Source organism: Schistocerca serialis, chromosome 8 (assembly GCF_023864345.2).
Source record: "Schistocerca serialis cubense isolate TAMUIC-IGC-003099 chromosome 8, iqSchSeri2.2, whole genome shotgun sequence".
Lineage (NCBI taxonomy): Eukaryota > Metazoa > Arthropoda > Insecta > Orthoptera > Acrididae > Schistocerca > Schistocerca serialis.
This window is the reverse complement of record NC_064645.1, coordinates 410978316-410990652: the sequence shown is the minus strand read 5'-3', so window position 1 is coordinate 410990652 and position 12337 is coordinate 410978316. Positions and strand designations below refer to the sequence as shown.

The 12337-nt window shown below is 42.6% G+C and overlaps 1 protein-coding gene across 2 annotated transcripts in view; it reads right to left on the bottom strand.

Annotated features, from left to right (window-relative positions):
* LOC126416169 (uncharacterized) overlaps positions 1 to 12337 on the bottom strand; it is a 288059-nt gene that overhangs the window by 170518 nt on the left and 105204 nt on the right. For both annotated transcript variants that reach the window (XM_050083741.1, XM_050083740.1), the window contains exons 8-9: positions 2981 to 3169; positions 579 to 740 (exon numbers count right to left, since the gene is read on the bottom strand). In XM_050083741.1, the coding sequence (XP_049939698.1) occupies positions 579 to 740; positions 2981 to 3169 (351 nt within the window). The remainder of the gene's footprint in view (positions 1 to 578; positions 741 to 2980; positions 3170 to 12337) is intronic.

The window sequence follows — 12337 nt, the reverse complement described above, 5'->3', positions numbered from 1 at the left end:
CTCCATGCTATAATGTTACATCATTAAAATAAGTTACATTGTTGAAAACCTTGCATACTCATTACATACATACTGCTTCTCGAAACTACTCCATGAACAAAGCCATTGAGCCACCTGAGAGGGTGAGTGGATTATAAGCACAGGGGGTGCCCTCAGCACTGCAATTAGCACATGCCACTCAGCTGTCACGTCCCAGAGCCATCATATGGAAATATCCAGCCAACAGCACAATGGGATAAAGAAGAGGCAATATGAGCACTCCTCACTTGAGTATGTACCACTGTGTGCTGTTAAGTTGCCATATATCTATACCACCTATTGTTTGTTTGATTTTTTGACTTCTTGAATACTATATTGACTCTTCCTGTATATATTAGATGGTAGTTGGCTATGGACTCAAACTGTGTGTAGTGCAGCATCCCACTTATAACGAAAAGTGAGCGTGACTAGATACAATGTGTTTCCTTGTCTGTGGCAACTATACGTATTTGTACCATTGATGAGGCCAAGCCACAACTATTTACCATCTAAAGAAAGCAAAATATTCACATTTTTATTAACTATCCTAAATTACATACCATGTCATCTGGAGAAAATATTCCACCCTCCTTCATGAACAGAAGAATGGGTCTCACACTGGGCATAAGAGCCCTGAGAACATCAAGATTCTGGTCACAAAGCAGTCGAGTGAAATCATACTTCAGTAGCCCACAATTTTCAACTCCAAGAACCACTGCTACCTGTAACATTGAAAGTTTTAGTCACATACAATGTAAAAATATAAAACTGTTTAAAGCTATTCGCAGAAAACATCACTGTTTGCCACATAATCAAATAAAATATAGATCATAACAGTAAAAGCCAGAAGTATTCATAAAATTGTCAGCATGCCTTGTATTTTGCCAACCTTTGTAAACAAACAATGGACAGACATGGGTATAAAATTAATGTCATTACTGTAGAATGTTAATTGTCATTTATGTTAGAGTAATCGGAAGAATACTCATTGCAGTTTACATGGAATATTTAGCCGATGATTACTTCACACTTGTGGATCTAAAACAGACTTTTAATAATGCAGGATGGTATAAAATGTCTTCCGTTCTTAGGCAGTGTAGTATCAGCTGCAGAAAAAGAAGGATAATCCATTTTCTTTTGTGCAAAGCTGACCAGAGTAGACAGTGCTGGAAAAATGACACAAGGTGCCAAACTCAGGAGTCAGAGTGTCTCATTGTCATTGCTGATATTTTACTTGCACACTGAAGATTCAATGAGGGAAGCAAAGGACTATCTCAATGTGGAATTCATTGGTGAACACAGAGAAAATCAACATGGTATGGTCTGCTTATGATATAGCAGTAGTTGTCAAAAGTGAACAGGAATTGATATGATTGTTTAATGAAATTCAACGTGTATTATTTGATGGCTATAATAACCACATAAACATACAGAAAGCTATGGTAATGAGGCACACAGCAGGTGCACATGCTGAATACCACTATGAAGCTCTGACAACTGACTCTTAAAGAGAAGGGCAAATTTTGCTATCTTGGAAAAAGACTAGATACTGAAGGGAAATGCAAGAAATACTTTATCAAGGATCACAAAGGACAAGGGTTTGGACATCTAATTTGACATAACAACTTCATAAAAATCATTTTAGATGGAAAAATCCTGCTGGCCACATATTAAGATAGGAGTCATTGCTGAAAACTATAGCTGAAGGGTTCGTGGTGAGAAAGAATCATAAGAGCAGGCCTAGACACGATTGGATAAGGCAGATCTTTGATTATGTGAAAGGCTAAAGTTATGCTGAAATGAAGAGAGTGGTTGGCCAGCAACATGAATGGAGAAATGCATCAGATTTGCCTTTGTACTGATGAGTGAAACAACACATCATCATCTAAGTAAGCTAGTTTTAAACTGATAACTGCTCTCAAATAAGAACAACACAAGGCTGTCATTTACTAGGTTTTTAAGTTGCTGGCATTGCACACTTTGTTACCCCATTCCTTGTAGAAGTCTGTGTTCAGTGTTCAGTTAACTCTCTTCCGTTCCTGTGCATATCTCTGAATGAGCTACAGAAAATTTGAATAGCAAGTCACCTAGGACACACAAATAATAGGACAAGAATGATATCAACAACTAAATACTAGTAACATATGTTGGAAAGTCTGTGAAATTTGAAATGTAAGAGGGAACAATTGACAAGTTGGAAGTAAAAGAAAAACACAGTAAGTACTGGAGCACAACAGTGACTAAAATGGAAGGAAACAAAAGAATGGCTGCAAATGATTGTAGGAAAAAAAAGCATAACCCTTTCATTAGTTTCAATTTGTCTTCACCTATTTCCGGAGTTGCAGCCTGCTCTCTCTTCCACTTTTAACATCTTGCCTTTTCAAATCTTGCATGTTTTTAACATTCTTGATGTTGCTTTCATATTTTATTATGTATCTCTCATTACCTGGGATCCTCAGTGACTTTCTTACTTAGTCCCTGAACAGTATTGGTTCTTCAAATTTTTAATCTTTCTCACTAGATGAAAGAATTTTTGCTTCCAAACCCAGTAGATGCCACTTGGTAAAGGGAGTGTTTTAATACACCTTCAGTTGTAACACCACTGCTAAAGAAGGGGCAGTAATTTGACTGGATCATTAGAGGCTGAATACAAGCTTGGATAGGAAAAAAAACACACAATACTTGCTATGAGCTTGTTAAAGGTGCCTCTCTAGCATTTATCTCTAATGACTCTGGGAAACCATGGACAATCTAAATCTGCATTGTCACTTGGAAATTTTAATGCCACTCCACCTTCTCCTACTTAATTAAAGTCCAATGTTTTAATAACAGCTCCACCTACTTCAGTCATTAATTGTCAAAATTTTATTAAATTCTAGACAGGTTTTTTCTGCTCACAGTAAATAATATTAATAACTACCTGGTAACTATACTACATCCAAACAGAACATAATTTTCTCACCTTGTGCAGGCCTGAAGCAAGTGAACACCTTACAGGAGGATGTGGGTCAAATACTAGGTCCCTTACAATGCCCAGTAATACATCCCTACGATCCTCGGAGAGCAGAAACTGTGATACAGCTGGCAGACTTGCAGCAGCAAGGCTACGAACTTGTTGAGTCCAGCGTACCATGTTCTCATCATTCATCATCTGAAAATAAGATAGCAGTTACACAATGCTTGTCAATATGAAAGGAAAAAAAGGATTAAATCGGCCACAGTATACAGTTTTATGTTAGTAGCAAAAGCTGCAAGACTACTTATTTAAATGTTTTTTGTACACAAGATCATTTACAACTATATTTTCTTCTAATGTATAAAATACCTAAAAAAAAAAGTTACTCTTCAGCTAACAGGTTTTTATCAAATCTTCTATAAGTCTATTCTCATGAAACACATATCTCTTGGTTGTGTACCTATATCTAATACTTTCAATCAAACAATCACCAGGGAGCTATGTCTACAACCATTACAAAATGTTGCATCCTGTAAACTGGTCCCATTGTTCAAGAGAGAGTTAACAAAAAAAAAAAAAAAAAAAAAAAAAAAAAAAAAAAAAAAAAAAAAAAAAAAAAAAAAACCGAGTAAGGTGGCACAGTGGATAGCACACTGGACTCACATTTGGCAGGATGACAGTTCAATCCCGTGTCCAGCTGTCCTGATTTAGGTTTTCCGTGATTTCCCTAAATCGCTACAGGCAAATGCCACAATGGTTCCTCCAAAAGGGCACGGGCGACTTCCTTCACCTTCCTTCCCTAATCTGATGAACCGATGACCTCGCTGTTTGGTCCCTTCCCCCAAACAAGCCAGCCCAACCCCTTAAAAAATGAAACACTGGAAGTGTCATGTGCCTGCCATTCACCAAAGCATCACGGGTTTGCATACATACAAGGCATTGCCTCCCTGGAATGCATCAGTCACAACACGAAAGACAGACACAGAACAAGTGCCATCAGAGGTCCTCTGTGCCAGTTACCTCTCTCCTCCAATGTGTCAAATGTGTGGAACTGGATTGGCACAAATTCCTCTGCACCCTGGCTATATAGGATGATGCAAGCCAACATGTTAGCAGTTTGCTCAACCAGAGCTCTGGGACAATTAATGTGCTGGCTCTTAGCAGGCCATCAGTAAGAGACCGGTTGTCAGCCATCACAGTGGAACCTACGACTTTCCAGTGATATCCCGAGAAGCACTGTCAGCCAACTAAGCCAAACACTCAACCTCCACCTTATTATCAGAGGCATAGCTTTCACACCTCACTACATTTATTCACTGTGTGTTCCAGGTACATGCCTGTTAGAATCTGAGAAGGGGTTTCCTTTCTCTCTACTGTGGTCATAATGAACCCATGTTTTTGTTTACCTGTGTCGTATTGTTTCTTATCAAGCATTGCTCCATAGGAGATATATATCAGGAAGTTTGTGTAATTTTCTGATACATTATGAATATGTATGAACCACTTTAATATATGCTGATGACATCGTATTTCTGCCAGAGACAGCAAAGGACGTGGAAGAGCAGTTGAACAGAATGGACTGGGTCTCAAAAAGAGGCTATAAGAATTGCTATTTATGCAGCAAAATAACTGATAATGGCTAAGTAGATAGGATGTACACTGAAGAGCCAAAGAAACTGGTACACCTGCCTAATATTGTGTAGGGCCAGCGCGAGCATGCAGAAGTGCCACAACACAATATGGCATGGACTCAACTAATGTATGAAGTAGTGCTGGAGGGAATTGACACCATGAATCCTGCAGGGATGTCCATAAATCCATGAGGGTGCAAGGGGCTGGAGATCTCCTCTGAATAGCATGTTGCAAGGCATCCCACATAAGCTCAATAATGTTCATATGTGGGGAGTTTGGTGACCAGCAGAAGTGTTGAAACTCAGAAGAGTGTTCCTGGAATCACTCTGTAGCAATTCTGGACATGTGGGGTGTCACATTGTCCTGCTGGAATTGCCCAAGTCCATTGGAACGCACGATGGACATGAATGATATATGTTATCAGATAGGATGCTGACATACGTGTCACCTGTTAGTGTCATATGTAAATGTATCAGGGGTCGCATATCACTCCAACTGCACATGCCCCACACCATTACAGAGCCTCCATCAGCATGAACAGTCCTATGCTTACATGCAGAGTCCACGAATGCATGAGGTTGTTTCCATATCCACACATGTCCATCAGTTCGATATAATTTGAATGAGACTCTTCTGACCAGGCAACATGTTTCCAGTCATCAACAGTCCAATGTTAGTATTGATGGGCCCTGGCGAAGCATAAAGCTTTGTGTCATCCCGTGATTAAGGGTACACAACTGGGCCTTCGGCTCTGAAAGCCCTTATCGATGATGTTTCATTGAATGGTTCGCATGCTGACTCTTGTTGATGGCCCAGCATTGAAATCTGCAGCAGTCTGTGGAAGGGTTGCATTTCTGTCATGCTGAATGATTCTCCTCAGTCATTGTTGCTCCCATTGTTGTACGATCTTTTCCTGACTGCAGCGATGTTGGAGATTTGATATTTTACTGGATTCTAAATATTCACGGTACACTCGTGGAATGGTCGTATGGGAAAATCCCCACTTCATCACTCTCGGAGATGCTGTGTCCCACTGCTCGTGTGCTGACTATAACACCACATTCAAACTCACTTAAATCTTGATAATCTGCCATTGTAGCAGCAGTATCTGATCTAACAACTGTGCCAGACACTTGTTGTTTTATATAGTCGTTCCCGACCGCAGTGCTAAATTACATATCTTTGTATTTGAATAAGCATGCCTATACAAGTTTCTTTGGCACTTCCGTGTAAAATGCAGACCAGCAATAACAAGTAAAGTATTTCTGAAAACGACATATTTGCTAATGTCGAACATAAATTTGAGGAGTTGTAAGTCTTTTCTGATATTTGTCTGAAATGTAGCCATGCTAGGAAGTGAAATGCGGAAAGAATGGTACAAACTAGAAGAGAATAGAAGCTTTTAAAAAGTGGTACTATAGAACAATGCTGAACATTAAATGGGTAGATCATGTGACTAATGAGGAGGTATTTAATGGAACTGGGGGCAAATATCTTTATGCCACAACTCAACAAACAGATGTGATTGGTGATAACACATATCCTGCGGCATACAGGTATTGTCAATTTGGTAATGGAGGAAAGTGTGGGAGGTAAACATTGTAGAGGGAGACCGAGATATGAATTTCGTAACACCAGTTTCAAATGGATGTAGGTCGCAGTACTTATTCAAAGATGAAGAAGCTTGTTTATGACAGACTACTGTGGAGAGTTGCATCAAACCAGTTTTTGGACTGAAGACAACAACAACAACAACATCAACAACAACATGAGCCAATCATCATTCATCTGCAGGCAAATGGTTACCTTTCTTCATTTTTGTTTATTGCTTCCACCCTAGAATTTCCATAATATATATTTGTACACTGCTTGGGTAGTACGTTCAGATTTCTACTGCAGTTAATAAGCCTTCCAAGCTTGCGAAACTGATGTGTCACAATTTTCCAGTTCATTATTGAATGTGTATAGTGAGCTCATCTGGAATGATGCCTTTCCATAACATAGGCTCCAACAGAAACACAGTTAAGTTCACAGAGTCTAAAATGTAACATGCATTATTACTGTTCTTAATACTGATTGACAGATTTGGGTGGAAGAAGGCCAAACAGAGAGGTCATCGGTCCCATCGGATGAGGGAAGGGCGGGGAAGAAAGTTGGACATGCCCTTTCAAAGGAACCATCTCGGCACTTGCCTGAAATGATTTAGGAAAATCATGGGAAACCTAAATCAGGATGGCTAGACATGGGTTTGAACCATCATCCTCCTGAATGTGAATCCCGTATGCTATCCACAACACTGCCTTCCTTAGTATTAATATTATTATTATTGTTAAACTGATTGCTTGAATTCTAACTGCTACTAATGGTTTTCATGAGGTTGTTAAGAAGAATAATAGGTGCAAATCAGTTTTACTCCATTCCTTCATTACTTATCACCTTGATTTTATTAATCAAATCTGTTTACAGCACCATGAATGCAATAAAGAACTATACTTGACATTGAATAACCAATGCAAGATTTTCCCACTCAGCTGGACACTCATTTCTTTTTAACAATTGTTAAAAAGAAGGTATAATAATCATATCACTTACATTGCAGATTTTAAAACACAATCTGAGTGTTTATAGCAGAGCACTGTTCAACCCACAACATGGAAATATTTTAGAATAACAATTGCAAAAATTAAACAATGAAAAATCCAGGATGGAATAATGACAATATTATGAAAAGGACAGTTGCTGCTCACCATATAGCAGAGATGCTGAATCATAGATAGACATAACAAAAAGATTATCAAACAAAGCTTTCAGCCAAACAGGCCTTCATCAGAATGATACAAAACACACACACACACACACACACACACACACACACACACACATTTGACTACAATCTCTGGTTGCCAAGGCCAGACTGCCAGAGATTGTAGTTATCGATGTAACTTCACTCATGACATGCGGGATTTCAGAGAGCACGCATCCATACAGTGCACAGGCTCGCTTACAGACACCACCAGGGTCGGCACCCTGGCATGCTCGCTCGTGCCGCCAATGAAACAGTATTACTTAAGCGATGGCAAACAGGTGCTTGGCCTATTCTTTATGCTGTAACACTGCTGTCCTGTCAACGTGTTCAGTGGTACACACGACCTGTATCTCACACATTATTCTATAAAGTACCAAGTTCCATACATCTTGTTTGTTCTTGCTGTAACACACTTGGGGACGAGTGAGGGATACATTTTCTCCACATGTTAGTGTCAGTGCTAAGTCACTCAACTAACATCTTGATGGAAGAATTACTCCAATGTCTCACTACCCAGGAGCAAGCTTTCACAGAACAACAGCAAGCTCTCGGAACCACTCTCAAGTAAGTGGTGTCTGCCTGTTCACAAAAGGTTACTCTCCTGTCAATGCAGCCACCGCCCTTTCTGGCACATGATGAATCAGCTGAAAATTGGGATTTCTACAAGATACAGTTATGTCAACATTTCCAGGTTTTCTGCATGGACAATTCAAACCAGTGTAGAGCTTTCTTTCTTTTCTGGCTTTCGCCGTGCATGCATTGGCTGTTGGGTCAAGTTGCACCTTTGCAAGAATCAGCCAGTTTATCATTTGATGAACTGTGCAACCTTCTCTCAACATATTTCTGTGACAGAATGCATGTCATTGTGATGCGTGTCGAATTCTACTGTTGTCAGAAATGTCCAAACCAATCTTATGAATCACGGGCTGCAGAATTACACGGGCTGAGCTGTTATTGTAAATTTTTCAGTAGTACCCATCATGAATCCTATGCTGATCACATGTTGTGTGATGTTATAATTCATCTGGCCCTGTATAGGGAAGTGCACGAAAAAGTACTTCAATGCGAAATCTGACACTTACTGATGTTGGTTGGTTTAAAGGGGAGGGCGGGGAAGGGACCACATTGCGAGGTCATCGGTCCCTTGTCCCCTGTAGAACAATTGCCCAAGGGAAAGAAGAAAACAAAGAAGATGTACGGCACAATAACAGGAGAAAGGAAGAACCAGCAGAACAACAAAAGGACAACAAACACTACACTGGACAAAACAAGACAAGAAAACCACAGAGAGATGCAAGAAGCAGGGAGAGGAGATTAAAAACAAAAAGCAAATTACCATGGCTGGCTGACCAAGAGAATAAAAAAGGAGAAGCCATCCACTCTGCAACACATTAAAACCTCCACCCTAAAAGCCCTAGGGTGGAGGACACACAGGGACAATGGACATGCGCTAAAACTCAGATCAAATGATGAAACGCACCCTCACGAATAAAACGTAAAACTAAAGCTGCTGTTGAGGCATTGTCGCCCAACACTGAAGGTAGGGTGCTGGGAAAGCTAACAGTCTGCCGCAGAGCAGCTAAAAGTGGACAGTCCAGCAAGAGGTGGAGACTGTCATTTGGGAGCCACAATGACACTGAGGTGGGTCCTCGCAATTGAAGAGGTAACCATGTGTGAGCCACATATGGCCAATGCAGAGTCGACAAAGGACAACTGATTCCCTGCAAGAAGCCTGCAGGGAAGACTTCCACACATTCTTAGTCTCCTTAATGACACGCAGTTTGTTGTGCAAATTGTTATGCCTCTCTGTCTCCCAAAGTCGATAAACCTTGCGGTGTAAGACAGAACGTGAGTCAGTTTTAGAGATGCCCATCTCCAGGAGTCGTTTCCGCCTAGCCTGTTTGGCCAGCCTGTCAGCAAATTCATTGCCTGGGATTCCGACGTGTCCTGGGGTCCACACTAACACAACTGAACAATTGGACCATTCCAGGGCAGAGATGGATTCCTGGATGTTCGCTACCAAAGGGTGGCGAGGGTAGCACTGGTCGATAGCTTGTAAGCTGCTCAGGGAGTCACAACAGAGAAGAAACGACTCACCAGAACAGGAATAGATATACTGAAGTGCACGAGATATGGCCACAAGTTCTGCAGTGAATACACTGCAGCCAGCGGACAAGGAATGCTGTTGAATATGGCCTCTGTGGACATAGATGAAGCCAACATTACCATCAGCCATCAAGCCGTTGGTGTAAACAACTTCAGAGCCCTGGAACACATCAAGAATCGAGAGGAAGTGACAGCGGAGAGCAGCAGGGTTAACGGAGTCCTTAGGGCCATGCAAAATGTCCAGACGAAGCTTCAGCCGAGGTGTACACCATGGAGATGTATGTGAATGGACCTCAAGTAGACGTGGTAAAGGGAAGGACTCCAGTTCGGAGAGAAGGGATTGCAAGCGAACCGCAATCATGAGCCCTGACCTGGGCCGTCAATGCGGGAGATGAACTGCCGTGGGTGGGAAAATGAGATGTTAATTCAGATGCTCAGGAGAACTATGAATGTGTGCAGCATAACTGACGAGCAGTTGTGCACATCGGATCCACAATGGAGGGACTCCGGCCTCCACCAGGACACTGGTCGCCGGACTCGTTCTAAAAGCCCCTGTCGCTAGGTGAACACAACAGTGGTGCACTGGGTCGAGGAAACGCAATACTGTGTGCACCGCCGAACCGTAAACCAGACTCCCATTCTCAAGGCGGGGCCTCAGGTACCTGCTCCTGATTTCTATCCAAAACTTCCTGTCGCTCCGTACTTTCCTTGTCCAAGCTGGTGCCTCCCATAATTCCCCCCTGTATTCAGGAGGAATAGCATTCCGCAGGGTTCTGTATTGAGTGTACCTTTATTTTTAGTGGCCATCAACGGCCTAGCAGCAGCTGTAGGGCTGTCGGTCTCCCTCCTCTGTATGCGGATGACTTCTGCATTTCGTATTCCTCCTCCAGTACTGGTGTTACTGAGCAGTGCCTACTGGGAGCCATTCACAAGATGCAGTCATGGGCTCTAGCCCACAGCTTCTAGTTTTCAGCCACAAAGTTGTGTCTCATGCGTTTCTGTCGGCATCCTACCACTCATCTGGAACCTGAACTTTATCTTAATGGCAATCCACTCACTGTAGTGGAGACATATTGATTCTTAGGACTGGTTTTGCCCAATTTACTTGGCTACCTCACCTTCGTCAGCTTAAGTGGGAGTGCTCTGTAGAGCTGCAGCAGCATAGAGCGATCTGCACCCCAGTTGGTGTTGCTCAGGCAGCGGAGAGCATTGAGGTGCTGCCGGCATTCCTGCTTAATCTGACGAAGGTGAGGTAGCCAAGTCAATCGGGCATCAAAAACCAGTCCTAAGAATCGATACGTCTCCACTACAGTGAGTGGATCGTCATTAAGATAAAGTTCAGGTTCCAGATGAATGGTACGATGCCAAGAGAAATGTATGACACATGACTTCGTAGCTGAAAACTAGAATCTGTGGGCTAGAGCCCATGACTGTGCCTTGTGGATGGCTCCATGTAGGTGCTGCCCAGCAACACCAGTACTAGTGGAGCAGTATGAAATGCAGAAGTCATCTGGATACAGAGGAGGGGAGATCAACGGTCCTAAAGCTGCTGCTAGGCCATTGATGGCCACTAAAAATAGAGATACACTCAATACGGAATACTGCGGAACACCATTCTCCTGAATACGGGGGGAACTATGGGACGCACCAATTTGGACATGAAAAGTATGCAGCGACAGGAAGTTTTGGATAAAATTTGGGAGTGGGCCTCGGAGACCCCACTCATACAATGTGGAAAGGATATGATGCCGCTATGTCGTGTTGTAAGCTTTAAGTAAGTCAAAAAAGATGGCAACCAGATGTTGCCATCTGGAAATGGCGTCTGGAAAAGGCTATTCGGATGGCACACTAAGAGGGACACAAGACAGTGGTAGAGTGACCCTGGCGGAAGCCACCCTGACATGGAGCCAGTAGTCCACGTGACTACAGGACCCAACCCAACCCAACCGCCGACACACCATACGTTCCAGCAGCTTACAGAGAACGTTGGTGAGGCTGATGGGCTGATAGCTATCCACAGCAAGCAGATTTTTACCAGGTTTTAGCACCAGAATGATGGTGCTCTCCTGCCAATGTGATGAAAAGATGCCATCACACCAGATCCGGTTCAAGATGATGAGATGTCGCTTGTAGTCAGATGAGAGATGTTTAATCACATCTGACTGTGAATGTGATCCGGCCCAGGAGCTGTGTTGGGACAATGTGAAAGGGCACTGAGAAGCTCCCACTCAGTAAATGGGGTGTTATAGGGTTCACTGTGGCGTGTAGTGAACGAGAGGACTTCCCCTTTCCATCCATTGTTTGAGGGTGCAAAAGGCCGGGGGGTAGTTCTCCAATGCAGATGCTCGAGCATAGTGCTCAGCAAAGTGCTCGGCAAACGTGTTTGCATCGGTAGAGAGCACGCCACTGATACTAACGCCAGGGTCACCTGTTGGGGTCTGGTACCCAAAAAGACGTCTCACCTTCATCCAGACTTGGGAAGGTAACATATGGCACCCAATGGTCGACACTTACCTCCCCCAACACCCCTGTTTCCGTCATTTTATAAGATGGCAAACGCGGGCACAGAGCCGCTTAAAGACTATTAGGTGCTCTAGGGAAGGGTGCCACTTATGTCGCTGTAGAGCTCACCCATGCTCTTTAATTGCCTCAGCGACTTCTGGTGACCACCAAGGGGATTGTCTTTCGCCGAGGACTTACTGACGTGCTCAATATACCACATGCCACATTGCATCACTACGTAGCTCCTCTTCAAACAAAGTGGACACAGCAGTACCAACGGACATAAACTGTATTTCTACAGTGACTGTTTCCCTGAA